Source organism: Aquarana catesbeiana, linkage group LG03 (assembly GCF_042186555.1).
Source record: "Aquarana catesbeiana isolate 2022-GZ linkage group LG03, ASM4218655v1, whole genome shotgun sequence".
Classification (NCBI taxonomy): Eukaryota; Metazoa; Chordata; class Amphibia; order Anura; family Ranidae; genus Aquarana; species Aquarana catesbeiana.
The window spans coordinates 258,046,030-258,067,627 of NC_133326.1; the positions used below are offsets into that span (position 1 = coordinate 258,046,030).

At 40.5% G+C, this 21,598-nt stretch overlaps 1 protein-coding gene across 1 annotated transcript in view; it reads right to left on the reverse strand.

Annotated features, from left to right (window-relative positions):
* NAV3 (neuron navigator 3) overlaps positions 1-21,598 on the reverse strand; it is a gene marked incomplete in the record, with an annotated part of 918,952 nt that overhangs the window by 187,022 nt on the left and 710,332 nt on the right. The window contains 4 exon segments of the mRNA XM_073620003.1: positions 1,393-1,512; positions 3,588-3,971; positions 6,889-6,997; positions 20,193-20,342. Of these exon segments, the coding sequence (XP_073476104.1) occupies positions 1,393-1,512; positions 3,588-3,971; positions 6,889-6,997; positions 20,193-20,342 (763 nt within the window).

Here is a 21,598-nt window from a genome sequence, read left to right on the forward strand (position 1 = left end):
TAGTATACACTGCCAAAATATTTAAACCACTGCCATATGTTTAAACACAGAAAATAATTAAGTATTATTCAAATAGAGGTTCAAGCACATCAATGTTGAAATCCATAGTGGTTCCCAGGTATTATTATATTCCTTAAGTTGGCCATACACTAATAGTTTTTTTTTTCTCTTTTTTTTATTCAGCCTGCAGACTGAATGAAAGGAAACTAGCAGCTTTCCCAATCCACGTTATACAGCGCAGATGGACATGTCTCCTGCTGTGCCTATTCTATCTTGAATGTTGGCCCCATCGGCTATCAAAATACAGAAAGAGCGACCGCACCTTATTGGATGCAGCTGCTTTTTATTCAACAATTTTTTTGCCCAGATCCTTCAATTTTTTAATTGGACGGGAGGCAGCCGACTAAGCAAGTTTCTGAGGAACCAGCCATCATTTGTACAGTAAATGGCCAACTTAAGACTATTAAATCAAGTTGTCTTATATAATTCTACAGAAAACTCCACCAATTTTCAGTTAAAATTGCACAAATTTCACAAAAGTGTAAATGTTAGATACAGCATTCATCTACTTTCAATTACTTTATTTAAAGCCTCTAAATGAAGTTATAAAAATGTTTAATGATGGGTGTTTAGGAATATCATCATCTATAATTTCATTACAGAGCCATTTTTGCTCAGTGAACAATGGTCATGTTACAGAGATTGCAAGGGTTGGTATCCCAATACAGCTGTTTTTATTTTTTGGGTGATACCACTTTACATAGGTTATCGCCTTGCGTTTTTTGTGGACATTACCTTTATCCCAAGGTGTTGTCTTTCAAAATATATAGCCATACTGTATGTTGGGATAAAATAAGTGATTGGGCAAAATTGATCTCGCTGCCCAATTACTAATTTTGGCAAGTTTATGAATAGTAGAAACTGAACAATTACTTTAGTTTAAATGCTTACTAAAGGCTCACATTTTTTTTTTCTATAAAATAACAAACATATTCTACTTACCTGCTCTGTGCAAAAGTTTTGCACAGAGCAGCCCTGGTCCTCCTCTTCTCTGGTCCCCAGCCATCCCTCTGGGCTGCTTCCCCCTGCCGAGTGCCCCCCATAGCAAGCCGCTTAGCAAGCCCCTATAGCAAGCCCCATAGCAAGCAAGGTAAAAAACCTTCAGCCTTTACAACCACTTTAATGTGCCATAAGTTTTTGTTTTTTTTTGTCAAAGGCTACAAAAAGAGAATGGAATGTGCCTATGCTAAACATTAAACATGTTTTTTAGGCACAGTGAAAAAAACAATGAGGAAATTGTTATCCATAAAAAAAAATTATATATATTTATAGCAGACCTCCCATCATCACGCTCTTCCATAAACCATAAAACATAAAACTTGCTTTAATTACCTGTCAGCATCTACAGCAACATCATGCACTCCTCGGTGAATAATATCACGAGACATTGCAAGATCTGGTATCCGGTTAAGACTTCTGGTATACAGGTTAAGTCCACCATCTGTCAAATACCTAGCAAGGAATAAAAGATTAAAATAAAATAGTCTTTAAAGCACAGATTTAAATCAGTGGGTAAACCTGTTCTGGTGGCAACTGTCTCAGAACTAACATCCTATTTACTGGTGCCTCTGAAACAGGAAGTGAGGGAACATCTCTCTAATGGGACACAAAATAAAGGAAAAGTCTGGAGACTGGGGTCCAAACCCTTCCCTACTCTATCCAAAACACAAAATAATTTGGTTCTACCTATCATTAACTAGAACTTTATCTAAAAACAATAACACAACCTGTATATTCAATTATACATATTATGTATAATCAGTAATTTTAATGACAGAGCAAACATCTTGGCACGGTGTTGGTCATCCATATATTTTGGCTTTAGAACTAGTACTTTAAATCTATACATCCATCTGTACGGTCCAGTAATATGCATTTTACTTACTTTGCTTAAAAGTAAATATATTTATTCCATAAATAAAAGTCTAAAGATGTGCATGGGCATTTTGTTGAATTTGCCATTAGGTCAGTGTTAGTGTTATGCAAATAACGAAACAATGCTCAGTGGATTTGAAGCTCATTTTTGAAATACAAATCCTCTGTTTATCATATTAAAACAGCCAGGAAAATGCTTTAATTAGGTGATAATATAAATAAGTTAAGGGATTAAAAAATGGAATAGGAGCCAATATGGAATTGCAAATGAAAGAGGATGAACACTTAAAGCAAGATAAATCCCCTTTACCGAGCTAAGAAGTTGTCAGAAAATTATCAAGGAAATTTACTGTAATGCCAGAAAATTTAAGTATGAAACATTTCCATGGTGTCTGGGGAAATATTAAAGTGAAGGGAGATTAAAATAGCATCATTCCAGGATTCTTAGCTTAAAAGAAACCATTCATATATTAAGCATTTTTCAAATGTATGCTCAAAAAATATTAGTTACTTGTGTCAGTTACTAAACATAATGATCTCTTCCTCACATTTCACATTTTTGCAAATGCAGACATAAATATATGCTATGGGGATTCTCCTAGATCAAGGAATGAAAAGGATAGCTTTTTTTGTATTGACAAAAGGACTAGGGTCCAGTCTAGATGCCCTACCTACCCAAATGTTCTGAACTAAGATAGGAAATGTATACAAATGCAGCAAAAACATGCACATTACATGCAGATTGCATTCCAAGTTGGAATTGAATCCTAGAACCTTGTAATGCAAGGCAGTAGCACTAAGCACTTATTCTCAATGCTGCCCATACATGGCCTACAAACTTCTAATGTTTTTGTAATAAAGTGTAAATTTTATAGTGTGTACATATAGCCAACAATTCATGTTTTGGAGTGGGAAAAGGGTTAGATCTCCTGCCAGGTGCTTATCTCTGTCTGTGTGCCCTCTAGGGAGATTAACTTTCTATATGTAATGGCGGTCACCAAGACAAAAAGTGGGGGACATTTTTCAATAGGGACACTTGTTTCAGTGACAACTGTACAAGAGGAGATTTCCCTCACTTTGAGATATTTCCTCCCATTTCCTGGTATGTGTAGAGGACAGTGACAGAAATAGGAATCTTCCCAAAGTGACACAGATGGGGGTTTAAACCACTCCCTTTTCAAAATATAAAGTTTTGGCATTAGGCATACTTTAAGCTTTTAAAGGTACATTTGTGAACAAGTCTGTAATCTTAATTTGTAACCTGAAACTTCTGGCTTTTAGCAATAAAAAGCAGTAAAGATTCAGATGTAACAAAAAAAGAAGATATCAAGGGAAATCATATGCATATGAATCCTTCTAAATACCACATGTAAAAGGCCTTTAAGAAACTGTAATATTTCCTAAAGCTATTTCTGCCTTGTGACTCAATTTATTTCCTTCCAGAGTGCATTCCTTTACTAATTGGTTTAATTTAAGGCAAAATGAATGATTTTACAGAGCACAATTATGCACAGAATTATTGTTCATAGAATAAAAACACATTGATCGTACAAGCCACGCACGCTTTAATGGTGTCTATAACATGATATAATGTCTACATACATTGACATTTAGAATTTATTGCTATACAAAGAATAATGCAAGTCACTCACCCACTGTTTATGTCATCAGCTCTCATGCTTTTTCCAAGTATGTCACCATCACTCATATAGCCTCCTACATCCACTTCCGAGGACATGTCCAGGTCATGATTTCCCTTCTCACAAATCTCCACTTGTGATAGGTTTGCAAGGCGAGAAACAGCAGCACGTCGAAGAGGTGTGGTATACATGAACCGTGATGGGTCAGTATGGATAAGGCGCCCAGCGTTACTTCGAGGGAAAGCACCAACAAAGGAGGGGGCATCACCAGCCTGAAGCCTTGGGCTAGCCTGTCCAAGTCTCCATGTAACTGTAGATGATCTATTTGTCAAACTTGGCAAACTTCTTCCACTTACTTCAGTCGTTACTGTACTATCAAATGTTGTCTCGAGTGTGCTGTTGGAAAAGAAAAGGGAAGGAATGTAACAATATGCAATATAAATAATATTGTGTGCCATGTTATGTTTGCCCCCAAAACCAGAATATTTATCATAACTTATATTTTTGCTAATGTAGGGTTTATCTTTATTTTGGTCAAGAAAACCAAACTATGTTGCAATGGGCATTAGACACAGTGATGTTGCCATACTAGATAGATAGATAGATAGATAGATAGATAGATAGATAGATAGATAGATAGATAGATAGATAGATAGATAGATAGATAGATAGATAGTTGTGGAGAAGGACTTCATTCATCCATATGGCTGGCAGACACAGAGACGGGGATACAGATGTCTACATGTTTCCTGGGTGCAATGTTATGCAAAGTTCTGATATTTGATTTGTACGCAGCTGTTATATACATATTGGGTTCCAGCAGGCCGGTTGGTGTGACTGGATGAAATTTAGGAAGTTAATTGGAAGGGCATGATTCATCTGACCCAGCCCCCCCCCCCCCCCCAGGTGGTTTGGGGTATCCACACAGTATACTGCAAATGCACACTCAATGACATAACTGATATATTTTCATAAGGTTTAAGGAAATAGCATTAAAATATGCAGAATACATATTAGATTAGATAGATTACATTATTTTTGATGGCCCTTGACATAAGGCTAGCAAAAACAGGAGCTTGTAGGTACAGGAGTCAGTCACTGTGATTTTTTTTGTGTGTGTGTTTGTAGCAACAGCAAGTAGAACAGTAAGCTGACAAAGATGGAAAATGCAGTGCTGTGCAGTGTTTGTTAGGTAGCCATCACTGTCGGTGATGGATCTTTATATCAGAAAGTGTATTAGAGAAAGTTGGGTAAAAACTGTCACTTTTCCCATGCTGGTGGTTCATTTCTCCATGCTTGTAATAGACAGTTGCACAACTAAGTTGGAGGGTATTTAAAATCAGAGGGGAAAAGGGCAGTCCAGGAATGGCTTAATCATTTTTAGGATGCTTCTAATGATTATTCTAATTGAGTGCCTCAAAATGACTGGGGAAAAAGTATTGCCAATTCAACTGAAGTTAACAACTGCTACTGCTGTTGCTGGTTTTATTAGTACAAGCAGTGGCCAAATTGTTGGCCCCTGCTTGTATATACATGCGTATATCATTAGAAAATAATTATTATTTATTTTTTCATTTCATTTGACAAAGACTGCAGGGAAGTTTTCTTGAATGACTTCGGCTAAGTTTAGATGTGTGGCTAAGTTGTTGTGCCTCTGAAAAGTGATCCATGTTTGACAGGTCATGAGAAGGCAATATGATGCCTCCTCCCCACCCACCCCTTTAATAGCCCGTGTAGAACTAATAATTCATCACAACTATATAACAACCAATAAACACAAAAACATACATACAATAACTATTGCAAAAACCTATAATCACAGCACTGAATACACATGGATTGAAATCCATACAATCTTCATCCTCTGCATTATTAAAAAATATTACAGCTAGGGATGAGATTTGGGTTTGAGTTTAATATGGGTTGGTCCTGAACCCACCCTACTCGTGGATCTGCTGAACACACTGTCCCAAACTGGCCAATTTAGCCTCTCAGATCTCTACTGCTGTAAACATACAGCCAGAACTCCCAGAAGTCATAGTCTAAGTATGGCCATGGCCATATTTGGTCAATAACATCACAATTACAATACATAACTAATAAACATTAAAAAAACATATACAGCACCAGGATCTTTGTAGTGTGTTTACCACAGCAGCAGGGATTTCTTACTTTGGATGGGAGTATGGCATCTACACATCGGCATGCATACAGTTATCTTAAAGAGGAACTGCAGTCTGCTCACATAATTTGTAATAAAAACATCTTTGCCATTCTGAAGCCTCCCTCCAACCACTTTGAATATTATTTTATATATACTGTGATTCTGTACTTGCTGCAGAAATCTCCCTCCATTGAGTCTGGCTGCAACAATTTAACTGTGGGCAGCGGAAGCTGCTGCCTGTTCAGTTCCTGGATTTACACAGACGCATAGAGGCACACCTCCAGCTTTGCAGCTCTCATTGACCCTCTTATGACTCACCACCCCCCCCCCTTTCCTGGCAAACTCTCACGAGAGTGAGAGAGGCCTCTGAATGATGTCATAAGCCTAGGCTTTTTACCAGAGAAGAAACAGGAAGAGGGCTGTATAATGTATTTACTGGCAGAAAAAAAAATGTTTTACTATCCAAAGTTAAAACAACAAGGGCAGAAGATTTAATAGATGGAAAGTTGAAAAAAATACTGAAGTTCCACTTTAATTGATGTAGATTTACATCACAGGACATTAGTGACTTTTTTTGTACAGTAATTAAGGTGTGTATGTTCATTTACATTTACCTCTTTGTGGGACTAGGTCAACTGGGAATAGGTCAACTGGTACCCCTGAGCTCATTTTCTTAGATATCTAGGGCCACCCTTATTTTAAATGGGGATTCCAGATTCTGCTATACAGGGCTTTTTTTCTCAGTGAAAAGGTGCAGGTACTCCCCCCTTTTGAGTCACCCCTTGTCTCCAACAAGTAAGGCAGTAAAATGGATCCCCTGCAGCCAGCAACAATAGATCCCCTGAGAACAATAGAACCCCCACAACAATATACCCCCAAGCAACAGTAGATCAACCCCAGCAACAAAAGATCCGACCAGCAACAATAGATCTTTCAGCAGCCAGCATCAATAGACCCTCCATCACACCCTAGCACCCCTTGCCATTACATGCATTCAGTGCTGGAGGTGCTGCATTCCCCCATGCTCTCACTAAAAAAAAGCCCTGCTGCTATAACTCCCCAAAATAAGCCCCATATCCTTTTTGGGAGGTAGTTTCCACACACATCGAATATATGTATAGCTATAACATAAGGACATGCCATATATACCTGTGACTTATTTGAGTCCCCCGTAAACTTGACATGGTTTCTTCTAGATTTTGCCTAAGATCTGCTATATTCTTTACTGTTCTCATTCTCCGGGTTTCTGGATCTTCACCTGCAATATGTAAAAAAAAGAAACTGAAACTTATTTTATTTCAAAGAAAACACAAATGTCTGTTGTGTCATGAGACCAATATAGAGGCTGCCATCGCTGCCCTACTAGCTAGCTGTCTGTCATGTGAATGCTTTGGCTTCACTGACTTATGAATCACTGACCTGAAAGAAATACAGATAGGTTCTTCTGACTTTCCATTATTATATACTTGTTCTAGTTCAGTGACTTAGAAGTATTTAAGCCAGACGCAATCAGACAACTATCAATTTTATACTTTAAAAAGTCAGATTTTGGACAGATATAATAAAAGCATTAAGTACCATAAAAGTAATGAGTACCATATAATTTTATTAGAAGAACAAATAACTCTCTTGTGCTGCCACTAATAATGGAGAAATTAGAACTGCTGCTGCCAGCACCTCAATGCGTCCCCGCATTCACAAAAATCAACACCCTAGTTCATTTACTCACATATATGAATTTAAGCACAGGTATTTGCTTTGATTTTGCACTGTGTTTCCTATAGATAGAGGTTTACTCCCTATCTGGGTGTTCATATTTATATTTACTTATCTATTCCGCCTTATTTTTGTTTATATTTATTTTTTATGAGATTTGTTTTTACAGCAGACCTTCACTCAAAAGTTCTTCCCCTTTGCCTCTAATAAATTTGCAATTTTTTTTTGTTATTTAAGTTAACGGGTACCGTTTTTGTGACAGATACACCGTACCCAATCCCACTTCTGCAATTCTCACCTAGGCAAGAATTACATCAGCTTGGCCTCTAGCACCAATCCCCACGTGCAGCCTCCTAAGACACATAACACATCCCAGTAGGCTTTGGGATCAGTCTCTGCCTCGCTGTGATGTACGGGGGGGGGGAGGGGGCAGCTGTGAGACTTCAAGGGTCACAGCCAGCAACCATATCTCAGATGTTGGTGCTGAAGAGCCAAAGCCTGTCGAAGAATAGGTATCTGGTAAGTATCTGTTTATTAAAAGTAAGCAGCTACAGTACATGATGGGTCAGCATTCTTAAAGCGGTTGTAAACCGCTGGACATTTTTTTTTTCTTACCTGTAAGGTAAAGGCATAATGTGCTAGTATGCATGGCATACTAGCATATTATGTAGAACTTACCTGAAAACGAAGGCTTCCAGCAATGGGATGTCATCGCTGGAGGACGCTTCCATCCATCTTCACCAGTCTTGCTTCCGGGTTCGTGGACTCCGGCTCTAAGACTAGCTGGGGCCACGATGACGTCATCCGCGCATTGCACGTGGGAGCCGCCAGTCACAGCACAGGGCTCCCAGTGATGTCACTTGCTGCATGTACAGTAAATATCTCCTAAACGGTGCACATTTAGGAGATAGTTACACTACCTATAGGCAGGGCTTTTTTCTTAGTGAAAAGGTGCAGGTACATCCCCCTTTTGAGTCACCCCTTGTCTCCGCTCCCTACCCACCTCTGAGCACTGTCCCTTGGTTCCACCCCCTACCTACTGCCCAATACTGCCCCTTTTAGAGAATACAGAACCAAGTATCATTTTGTGGTGTTAAGGTATGTGTATGGAATTCGTTAATGATAACAAGAAAGGCAGCAAAATGGATCCCCTGCAGCCAGCAACAATATACCCCCAGAGAAAAATAGAACCCCCACAACAATATACCCCCAAGCAACAGTAGATCAACCCCAGCAACAAAAGACCCGACCAGCAACAATAGATCTCCCAGGCAGCCAGCATCAATAGACCCTCCAACACACCCTAGCACCCCTTTCCATTACATAAATTTAGTGCTGGAGGTGCCTGAACTGCGTTCCCACTGAAAAAAAGCCCTGCCTATAGGTAAACATTTTAATAGGCTTACCTATAGGTACAATTTAGTGATGGAAGTTTACTTCCTCTTTAACTAGACAGGTATCCGTTGCTTTGCAAAGTGCCAGAAACAAACTGGACCTCACCAGTGTGCTTCTTCTCTTTCCTTGCCCAATCAGCTTACTGTATTTGGATCCTTGACTAGATTGTACTGCTTGACTGCGCTGAAGGTCAGGAAAATTACTATGCTGTCTGGCATTGCTGCTTGGATGACTGGAGTGACCAAATTTAATTACAAATCCTTTGGCACGTAACCGTGTCTCATATAGTTGTTTTTAACAGTTTATATCTTTTTGCTTGGAGCTTAGATTTAAATAAAATCATTGAAGGTACTACCAAGCAAAGATTTATGCTGCATTTCAGACAGATAAACAATACTCACATCACATAAATAAAATGCATACATCATAAAACAAATTTAAAAATGTTAAAGGCTACAAACTACTGGCACAAGACATTTCTGCAGCAGGCGTCCATCAGGAAGCATATTTACATGGACAGCTGACAGAGCAGGAATCATTCAGGAACCCAGCCAGCTGCAATTAGCCAGCAACTGCTAGTTACTGAAATAGGAAAAACACAACATACTTTAATTTACACTGTAGCGTTTGTCTCTTCAAAAACACAAATGATGTGCCGCACATGGGAACACAGTCACCAGTCACAAGTAAAGCTATCGATCTATAGACAGTGGCACAGACAACATATAACATCTCACAGTCACAGTGTCACAAACACAACTAACACTTCTGTGATCAATACCAGCTCTAGAAAAAAAAAAGCAGCTGTAATACCACAATAATATAATGTAAGATTTACGCATATAGTAATATGTTTAAAGTCAGATTTGATCTAGAGTGAAGTGCTGAAATACATCTTTACATCTATCCTACACATTATACTGTAGAACTAATTTAAGAAAGCTTGCATAAAGAAAATTAGCCTTATATTGGAGCTGTGTTATGTAGCAAACAATCAGATTTAACCGTTCATCTTTCAGTATATAAAAAAAAAAAACATGAAAGGGTGAAGCTCCCCATCAGGAGGTACAGAAAGAAATGAAAAAAATCTGACTGAGGGTCTAATCCTACCACACTTAAATGTGTGCATTTTAAATGAAACTGCTAATAATACCTAGATTTGATTTAGTTGAAAGCTCTTGTAATTCCCTATACATCAGCATTCAGGCTGGGAGATTGAAAGGCAATGCTTGGGGCCAATCAGTTGTCTTGTAGTCATGAGGGGACAACAAACATGTTGATAGGAGGAGAGTGCACAAAGACAACCTCATCAGTCTGTTGCTCCTCCATCACTGTCCAGTCATAGGCAGGGCTGTCTTTTCGCATGGGCACGCTGGGCAGTTGCCCGGGGGCCCCACTTGCCTGGGGGGTCCCACTTGCCCAGCGACCCCAGCCAAGCATCATTCAGATGTCACAAGGTTCGCATTGTGCCAGTGCTGTGCGGTGCGGCTCCCCCACAGAGGCAGAGTGCCGCGTGATCAGTCCCAATATCAGTCAGTGACTCAGCGCCAGGCAGTGTGCAGTGTGAGTCAGCTGTCACTGTGAAGAACAGAGCCGATGCTTTCTGTGTAGTTCCGGCTCGTCACAGGCGGAGTGATATGAAATGCACTCCGCCTGTGACAGATACAGGAAGCATCTGCTCTCTACTGCAGCCGCATTTTGCAGCTTCCTGTCACACTTCCACGTCTCAGAGGAGCCAGGCAGCAGTACACATGCCAGCATTAATACCCACCAGCACCAACAGTACCCACTCCAACATTAATACCCACCAGGCAGCACCAGCAGCACCAGAGTGCGAGTGTGCACTTTTTTTATATATATTTATTTTGTTTTTTTTTTGTTGTATGATTTAGTGGTGAAAGTTATTAGTGCCCAGGCCCCCAAGTTTTGACTGTAATATCTTATGTGTCCCCCTTATATATCAATCTTAGAGTTGCCACTAGTTCGAGAAAGTGTAAGAAAGGTGAGGAAAAAGAAACTTTATGATGTGTTGGTGAAAATAACCTTTAGAGCAGAAATGAAACATAATGTTTTGAGTGGAGCATAGAAGAGCAAAAAGGCTGCAGAGGAGAAAATGTGCAAACTTTGTGCAATTGTGCTTGATTGTGTAGACAGGGCCCCAGTGCACTGTATTGCCCGGGGCCTATAATGCTCTTAAGATGGCACTGGTCATAGGTATAGGGAAGGGAAGGTAACTTGTATATCTCCAGACTGGATGGACAAGAATACCAACCCTTTTGAAAGTAAGACATAACATACTGTATATACAGTAGGTAAAATAAGTATTAAAAACCTCACCATATTTCTAAAGGTGCTACTGACATGAATTTTTCACCACATGTCAGTAACAACCTATGCAATCCATACATACAAAGAAACCAAAACAAATAAGTTCAGAAATTAAGTTATGTGTAATAAAATTGCATGACACAGAGAAAGAGTATTGAACACATGAAGAAAGGGAGGTGCAAAAAGGCAAAGAAAGCCAAGACACCAACTGAAATCTATCAGTAGTTAGAAAGCAATCCTGCCCCTTGTTAGCGCAAATTAATACCAGCTGGTTCCGTCTCAACTGCTGAACTATAAAAAGGTATCTCATTTCCAAGGTGTCACACAAGAAACATTTAATGTTGGGTAAAAGTAAAGAGCTCTCTCAATACCTTCACAACCTTATTATTGCAAAACATACTGATGGCATTGATTACAGAAGGATTTATAAACTTCAGAAGTGGAAAGAACATCATTTCACCATAAACCGGCCAAGACCAGGTGCTCCTCGCAAGATTTCTGACAGAGGAGTGAAAACAATTATCAACAGAGTTGTCCAAGAGTCAAGGACCACTTGTGGAGAGGTTCAGAAAAACAATAAGTAATGCACTCAATCGCCATGGCCTGTATGCACACTCAACACACAAGACTTTATTGATGAAGAAAACGCATGTTGAAGCTTGTTTAAAGTTTGCTGCACAACATTTATATGAGCCTGTGAAATACTGGGAGAATATAGTCTGTCAGATGAGACCAAAATTGAACTCTTTGGATGCCATAATAGACACCATGTTTGGAGGTCAGATGGCACTGGACATCATCCCAAAATACCATACCAACAGTGAAGTTTGGAGGTGGGAACATCATGGTGTGGGGCTGTTTTTCAGCATACGGTACTGGCAAACTTCATGTTATTGAAGGAAGGAGGAATGGAAAAATGTACCAAGACATTCTTTATAAAAACCTGCTGCCATCTACCAGGATGATGAATATGAAACGAGGGTGGACATTTCAGCAAGACAATGATCCCAAACACAAAGCCGAGGGAACTCTCAATTGGTTTCAGAGAAAGAAAATAAAGCTGCTAGAAGGGCCCAGCCAATCACCTGACCTGATTCCAATGGAAAATCTAGGGGAAGAAATAAAGATCAGAGTTCATAGAAGAGGCCCACAGAATCTTCAAGATGTGAAGACTGTGTGGAAGAATGGGCCAAAATTACACCTGAGCAATGCATGTGACTAGTTTCTCTATACAGGAGGCATTTTGACGCTGTCATTACCAACAAAGAGTTTTGTATGAAGTACTAAATAAATTTCAGTTAGCGTGTTCAATACTTTTTCCCTGTGTCATTCCATTTTAGTACACATAACCTTATTTCTGAACGTATTTGTTTTGGTTTCTTTGTGTGTATGGATTGCATGAGTTGTTACCGACACATCAATAGCATCTTTAGAATTATATTAACCTAGAAAAATGGTGATATGTTCAATACTTATTTTATCCAATATATATATCTATATATATATTTATAGATATATATACAGTTGTGCTCATAAGTTTACATACCCTGGCAGAATGTATGATTTCTTGGTCATTTTTCAGAGAATATGAATGCTAACACAAAAACATTTCGTTCACTCATGGTTAGTGTTTGGCTAAAGCCATTTATTATCAATCTACTGTGTTTACTCTTTTTAAATCATAATGGCAACAGAAACTACCCAAATGACCCTGATCAAAAGTTTACATACTCTGGTAATTTTGGCCTGATAACATGCATACAAGTTGACACAAAGGGGCTGGAATGGCTATAAAAGGTAACCATCCTCACCTGTGATCTGTTTGCTTGTAATTAGTGTGTGTGTATAAAAGGTCAATGACTTTCTGGACTCCTGACAGACCCTTGTATCTTTCATCCAATGCTGCACTGACGTTTCTGGATCTGAGTCATGAGGAAAGCAAAAGAATTGTCAAAGGATCTGTGGGAAAAGGTAGTTGAACTGTATAAAACAGGAAAGGGATATAAAAAGATATCCAAGTAATTGAGAATGCCAATTAGCAATGTTCAAACTCTAATCAAGGAGTGGAAAATGAGGGGTTCTGTTGAAACCAAACCACGCTCAGGTAGACCAACTAAAATGTCAGCCACAACTATCAGGAAAATGCCACAAAGTATCCTGCTTACAATACGCCAAACAGCAGAGGGACACGCCTCAAACCTTCTGGCACAAAGTCATTTGGAGCGATAAGACCAAAATTGAGCTTTTTGGCCACAATCATAAACGCTACATTTGGAGAGGAGTCAACAAGGCCTTTGATGAAAGGTACACCATTCCTACTGTGAAACACGGAGGTGGATCACTGATGTTTTGGGGATGTGTGAGCTACAAAGGCATAGGAAATTTGGTCATAATTGATGGCAAGCTGAAAGCAGTATGTTATCAAAAAATACTTGGACATTCCAACATTACAATGATCCAAAACACAAGGCCAATTCGACCTGTCATTGGCTATAGCAGAATAAAGTGAAGGTTCTGGAGTGGCCATCTCAGTCTCCTGACCTCAATATCATTGAGCCACTCTGGGGAGATCTCAAACGTGCAGTTCATGCAAGACGGCCCAAGAATTTCCAGGAACTGGAGGCTTTTTGCCGAGAGCAATGGGCAACTTTACCATCTGAGAAGATAAAGAGCCTCATCCACAAATACCACAAAAGACTTCAAGCTGTCATTGATGTTAAAGGGGGCAATACACAGTATTAAAGCGGAGTTCCACACAAAAATGGAACTTCCGCTTTTCGGAACCCTCCCCCCCTCCGGTGTCACATTTGGCACCTTTCAGGGGGGAGGGGGGTGCAGATACCTGTCTAAGACAGGTATTTGCACCCACTTCCGGCGTAGACTCCCATGGGAGTCTACGCCTCTTCCCGTCCCCACCGCGCTGTCTCCTAGGAACACACAGCTCCCAGGAGAGAGCGGGGACCACTTGGGACGCGCAGCGCGACTCGCGCATGCGCAGTAGGGAACCGGGAAGTGAAGCCGCAACGCTTCACTTCCTGATTCCCTCACCCAGGATGGCGGCGGCAGCTGCCGAGAACCGATCGGGTTCTCGGCGTCCCCTGCCGACATCGCTGGACCCTGGGACAAGTAAGTGGCCATGTATTAAAAGTCAGCAGCTGCAGTATTTGTAGCTGCTGGCTTTTAATATTTTTTTTTTTTGGCGGTGTGGTTCATTTGGGTAGTTTCTGTTGCCATTATGATTTAAAAACACAGTCAATTGATAATAAATGGCTTCAGCCAAACACTAACCATGAGTGAAAGAAAAGTTTTTGTGTTATCATTCATATTCTCTGAAAAATGTCCAAGAAATCATAAATTGTGCCAGGGTATGTAAACTTATGAGAACAACTGTATATATATATATCTATATCTATATATATATATATCTGTATATATATATATATAGATATAGATATATATATATAGATCTATATATAGATATAGATCTATATCTATATAGATCTATATCTATATATAGATCTATATATATATACCGTATTTATCGGCGTATAACACGCGCCGGCGTATAACACGCACCCCAAGTTTAGGAGGGAATTTTAAGGAAAAAAACTTTTAGGAGGGAAGTTTAAGGAAAAAAAACTTACATTTAAATGCCCATCAATGCAGCGTTATCGTGTCCATCTGCAGCCTTGTCAGTGCAGCCTTGCCCCAGTTTCCAGTGCAGCCTTGTCAGTGCAGCTTTGCCCCAGTGCAGCCTTGTCAGTGCAGCTTTGCCCCAGTGCAGAATTGTCAGTGCAGCTTTGCCCCAGTGCAGCCTTGTCAGTGCAGCTTTGCCCCAGTGCAGCTTTGCCCCAGTGCAGCCTTGTCCCCAGTGGTCAGTGCAGCCTTGTCCCCAGTGGTCAGTGCAGCCTTGTCCCCAGTGGTCAGTGCAGCCTTGTCCCCAGTGCCGCCGACATACACAAGTTTAGTGTGTATTTTTAAATATGGCGCCGCAGAGTTCGGAGGGACTCGGCGGCGCTCGTTCAGCTGAACGAGCGCCGCCGAGAACACAGTGACTGGGTGGAGCCGAGATACACATAGCCGAGGGTTCTCGGCTCTTCTCGGCGCCATTCACAGTCACGCCCAGTCCCTATGATGGACATAACAGAGGTCCAATGGCGGGACTGGGCGGGACTGTGAACGGCGCCGAGAAGAGCCGAGAACCCTCGGCTATGTGTATCTCGGCTCCGCCCAGTCACTGTGTTCTCGGCGGCGCTCGTTCAGCTGAACGAGCGCCGCCGAGTCCCTCCAAACTCCGCGGCGCCATATTTAAAAATACACGCTATGTGAATGTCGGCGGCGATCGCGGCGATCCGATCGCTCCGATAGATCACAAAATAGCGGGGATCGGCGTATAACACGCACCCACCATTTTCCCCTGATTTTAAGGGGAAAAAAGTGCGTGTTATACGCCGATAAATACGGTAGATTGCTGATTGCCTTAAATTCAGCTCTCAGCTGTAAGCTTTTTTGCTGAAAGGCACCATTGTAAATGGTTTATTTTTCTTTGTAATGCTACAACAAAGAAAATAGCACCTTAATACCACCTCTGTATTAGTTTAAAATCCCAGTAGAAAAAATATATTTTTTCTAACATATTTTCCCCCAATCAATCAATCAATCAATCTGGGGAAAACTATTTTCTGTTGACAAAAGTAGTCTTGAACATAATCCAACACCTTTGGATGGGGTTACTTGAATGAATAACACGCCCTAGTATACATAGTATACATTTGATTATAGCCTTCATAGAGAAACCCATACTACCATATGCCAGTGTTGAACAATGACCTCTTGAGCTCCTTTAGATTCATCAGTAACATCACCACTAATGAGGTTTTCTTATTTATCTGGTACATCCTGTGGGGGCTTCTTCTTGCCTTGTGTTCACCTGGGGTGTAGCTTTACCCATTACTATTCAGCCACATTGCTTTGGACATTTTTACGCTCAATAAATTACTATGCTCTAATTCAGTCCTGAAGAAAGGGTTTGTAGGCCGTTGTTAATGTACTATACATTATATGAAAATATCATCTAAAGTTGTTGATACAGAAATATGGGCCAATTTGTGGTCTCTGCATGTAACTGTAAAGTCTAATTATCAGAAAAAAAATAAATACTGTATTTTTTTTGGTTAAAATAACTCCTGCACATGCAATTCTCAAAAAAATGCACATTACATACTGCATGAGTTAATCTTTTTTTTAAATGTTGCAGTATTTAATGGGTGTTTTTGCACATTATTTTAACACAGACAAGCTGTGATTTAGCAGTGGTACCCGCTGGCTTCCTAACAACCATGCAGCATCATTGCTGTCAGTAGGGATTCACCGCTGACAGCAAAATGTAAACAAAAAAGCCAACAGTAAAAATTTGTTTTAAAAGGTGCAATCCCCCCTTCAGGATTTTGGTGGGAAGCTGACAACATTTTTTTATTTTTGGCGTGAGCCCCCCCCCCCCCCCCCCCCCAAAATCCATACCAAACCCACAGGGGTTTGGAGGACGCACACATCATTATTTTCTCATTTTTATCTGTTGCGTTTACATTCTGCTGTCAGCGGGGAATCTCTGCTGACAGCAGATGAGTCACTGGTTGTCAAGGAAGCAGTAGGTGCTGGCTCCTGAACAACCAGCTATTTACAAGCTGTTAAGGACTCTGGCGGCTGGTGGCTCCTTAACAATCAGCTTGCATTTGTTAAATACCACGTGGCTATACCATCCCTTTTTAACAAATACTTTTGTTTACTTCTTTTTTTGCAAATTGGTTTTTAGACAGGTTTATTGTGGTATTCACCAAGCATTTCTTAGTTTTTGCACTAAATACTGCATAAACCTGCAGTGAATTGACATTTTTCACATTGCATGAGATATTTGGGTTAAATGTGTCACATAACCCAAATATTGCATGCAACATCCTTTTCGTGAATTTTGTGAATATTCTTTTTTGCAATAATAAAACACGCTTCAGTCAAAAGAAGACAAATAAATAATTTTAAACTGTCTAAGCTAGAACAAGTGCAGTTAGAAATGAACATGAATGAATTACTTTTAAAAAAAGTTATTGAAATAATATATGTTTTTATTTTATGCTTAAAAGGTCCTAATAGATGCTAGCAAGGAAATGTAAGGCTGATTTATAAAAGGTGCTACGGACAAAGAGAGCATCTGCCCATAGCAATAACCAAGATTTACATTCTTTTGCTCATGCTTAAAATGGAGCATAAAAGCTTTTCATTGCATGAGCATTCCATCCACATTGCTCTCCACATTGCTCTAGCCTCATCATTCAAGTCCACAATTTCCAATATGGCACCTCTGTAATGGTAACTCACCAAGAATCTCACAATACAACGCCTGCTCTAGATCAGCTAACATAGTCACAATAACTTCCTCATCCAAATGAGCAGTTCCTTCTCTCTGGCAATTTTCCTCATCTTCTTCTGACCAACTTTTACGCATATCCCCCAAGTTACTGCTGGGTTGGTCATCCACTAGTTGTGGGCAACCTGCCACTGAAAATGCCAGTAAATCCTGACTTCCTGTAAAGTGATAGGACGATCGCCTGTGTGATGACACGTTGCAGTTGGGGGCCACATTTTCAAACTCACAAGATGAATCAGGAAGTAGAGAGTGCACAGACCGAGAGAAAATCCTCGAGAGGCAAGTAGAAGCCTTAACTTTCTTTTCCTTGTAGACTTGTGAGCTGGAGGTCTCTTCATGCCAGCTTGCTTGATAAGAGAAAAGCATGCCATTTTCTTTGCTTCCACTGATAAATGACAGATTGGTCATAGACTTTTGTTTCTTGAGACAAGCATCCCTTATCACATCTTTCTTCTTGACAAGTGATAATTCAGTCGGACGTTGCATCTTTCACAATGTTATATCGATCCTTAGACTTAATTATGTGAGAACAAATAAAAGCTCCATGCTATACATGTTTGCTTTATTTTGCAGTACCCATCACTGCACCATAACTGCAGAGGTAATCCCAATGCTGTTACAAATCCTTTAGAGATACATGTAAAGCATGCTGCTTCAATAGAGGAGTCCAACCCCAGAATAAAATCCATTTGTTTCTTCCCATCTCACAGCCAAAGGAATCCAAGGGGATGATGATCATTTTCCAAGAATCCAAATTTAAAGGAAAAAATTGTCTTATTCACCTTGTGCAGTCTCTTCTTTCTGCAAGCGACTCCTCCAAACACAGATCTTCAGCACTTTATCTGACAGTGCTGCAAGTACAGCAACGTCAGAGCTCTGTGCAAGTAAAGCTCAGCTCTGAACAAGTCGCCTGCTAACATCTTAGTATTCAACCTGCATCCCGAGATCTGACTCTTCCCATGCACTGCAGTACACGCTGCTAGCTGCCATGGCAGCGGACAGCCTCCTGATTACACTGAGCTGATGTCCACAGCCCAATGCGACAGGTCGCCTGATGGCAGGTGAAAGTTCAGTGCATCTGTCAAAGCTATGCATGTGAAATACAGCTTTTGTTCAGTGTATTAAATGTAGGTAATCACACTGCAATATTATAAAAGCATATGTATGCTACAGGAACAGTTGTTTTTAGTTTTGCATAACCTTGTTTGCTTACTAAAATACCTGTATATACACAAGTTCAACTCTATTTTTGCACCCTGACAAAAAAAGGAAAAAATCACCAGTGGAGTGCTACCAATGTGTTTAAATATTATTTAGATGTTTATTTTTTTTAACTAATTCAAATATGTCAGTTTTATACCTCGTATAAATCTGTATCTTACATTTTTAGCGATTCTTGTCTGTGTGATTAGAGCCAACATTCCAACATACATTGTTTCTCTGCAGAGGCTGCTGTGAGCTGAACTGTGCTTAATGCATGGTCAATGAGGTTTCTTTACTTAAAATAAATCTATGCTCACAACATATACTTTCATTTTATAACATCAGCATTGTAATAACAATACACAACAGTTTGTTTGTTTTTTGGACAATCCAATAGAAGCTTACTTGAAAAATCTCCTTTCATGTTGTGAGTGCTGCCTGTCTGCTGGTCATTTCTTTCCACAACTTCCTGGATTCCCTGCATGCTTTTAAGCTTCTCCAATGCTATTTACTTTCAATATCTAAGGACTACATATCCCATGGTATCTTGCTGGCTGCAAGCTGTGACTCCTGTACTGACCCTGCCTCCTGAAACTTCTCCTCTGTGACTCCTGTACTAACTCTACCTCCTAGCACCTCTGTAGTTCAGAAGGCAGGCTTTATAAATTCTGCGATATAGCAGAACCTGCTCACTTATATACATATACATATACACACATAATTAAAAAAAAAAAAAAAACACAATGATGTTAAGGAGATCTGACAGTTACATGCTGCCAAAGTTTTCATGCATCAAAAGAATTTGCAGTATAACAAAATTTTGTCATTTGACGGTTAAAGTGATACTAAAGTCTTGTTTTTTTTATTTAAAAATAACAAACAACTTATACTTACCAGCTCTGTGTAATGGTTTTGCACAGAGCAGCCCAGATCCTCGTTGGCGTTCCTGGCCCCTCCCTCCTACCAAGTGCCCCCACAGCAAGCAGCTTGCTAAGGGGGCACCCAAGACGAGCCACTGTTCTGTGTGTCTATTCAGACATGGAGCCGCAGATCGGCCCAGCCCTCTGTCTCTCCTCATTGTCTCACTGACTTTGATTGACCTACACTGATTGTGTGTTTCAGCCAATCAGGAGGGAGAGTCCCTGACAGCCGAGTCTCTCGTGCAACATCATTGGATCAAGATGGGGCTCAGGTAAGTATTAGGGAGGCTGAGGGGGGCTGCTGCACACAGAAGGTTTTTTTTTTAAATTAATGCATAGAATGTCCTTTAGAACCACTTTAACCTATTGCAGCATACCATTTTTGTCATCACCAACTTTTAGGATGTATTTATACAAAAAGTACATGTAAACACAATCACTAAAATAAGCTTTAGCATGTTAATGCTTACTTGCCAACTGTCCTGGATTTGTTCGGACATTCACGTTTTTGCAGGTAGTTTTCCTGTGATGACTGTGTCCTGGAATCACAGCATATCTCCCAACATTTTCAGTAAAGTCCTGCCTTTGGATTCCAGGCATGGGCAGTGAACTCCTGCTCTCTACAAGTAATGAGTAAATAACGAACAATGTCAAATTGGTGGAAGGAGTTTAAACAGTACAACAACAGGGTTCTACTATTCAAGCTCCATCCACTATCGTGACATCGTTCGCTCATTCATTAATTGTTAGGCTTCATTCAAATGGGCTTACTTAAGCATAGGTCTGTGCAAAGTCCGTGTTTTCCCCCACAGGGATGCACAAGTGTTCTGTGGCAGTAGCTGCTACCCTCAATTTGACAGCCGTGTGGGTGAGGGTGTGGGTTCCCTGGATGCAGAGAGTGTGCATTTGGAGACCCAAACACACACATGGCTGTCAAATTGAGAGCAGCTGCTGTGTCATTCACATGAATTGGACTGCCTTCATGGGGCTGCATGGAAAACCTGTACAACCCTGTATGGGCATACATGGGCTTTGCACAGGCGTACACTTAGGTATGCCCGTGTGAACAAGGCCTAAACAGAGTCGGCAAAGATGTTTCACTATTCGCCTTCTCTGCTGAACTTTTCATTGGATCATGCCATTTCTCAGAGATAGTGTGTTGTGAAAGACCTCTGCCTGCTCTGTTTACAAGTTACAGCAGTAAATGATGAGCTGCTGTGTTATCATATGTGGGTTGTGCCATATCTGGGGAAGAGATGTGGTTGCTTTACTCTGAGTACCACTCTTCAGGCACTGCAGCACTGGTGAGCAGAGAAAAGGTTGGGATGCAAAGAGTTAAGCAGAGGGGAGATAAGGTGCAAAGATGACAAAAAGGCATGGAGGGAGGGGGGAGTTTTGGGGTACAAAGTTGAGCAGAGTCTGCAGGAGTAAGCAGGAGTAAGTCAGCAAGAGTTGGGGTCTGGGGTTGAAAAGGTGAGTAGCTAGGGGTGCAGTGGTAAGCAAAGAGGGGTGTTGGAGTTCAAAGGTAAGCAGAGGTGGATTTGGGACAAAAGGTGAACAGAGAGGGTGGGGCTGGGGAGCAGAATCAGCAAAGGTAGGAAGGGGGTCACTGTAAACACCCTTGTTACAGTGTTCAGTATAATTATCTCCATTACATTGGTGGGAAAAAAAAACTTGAATGGGTATAGAGAAGTGATCAGTACAAAAATTGTCTTACTTCGAGGGTCTATTCGAGAAGTTTATTCAAAGTAACAGGTAAAGCCAACACATGGGAAATGCCTCCCCCTTCCTCAGGGCTGGAATTCTGTATATAAGTGGATCAGTGATGAGGCTTGTCACACCGGGGGAAATAATTATTTGATCCACTGCAGATTTT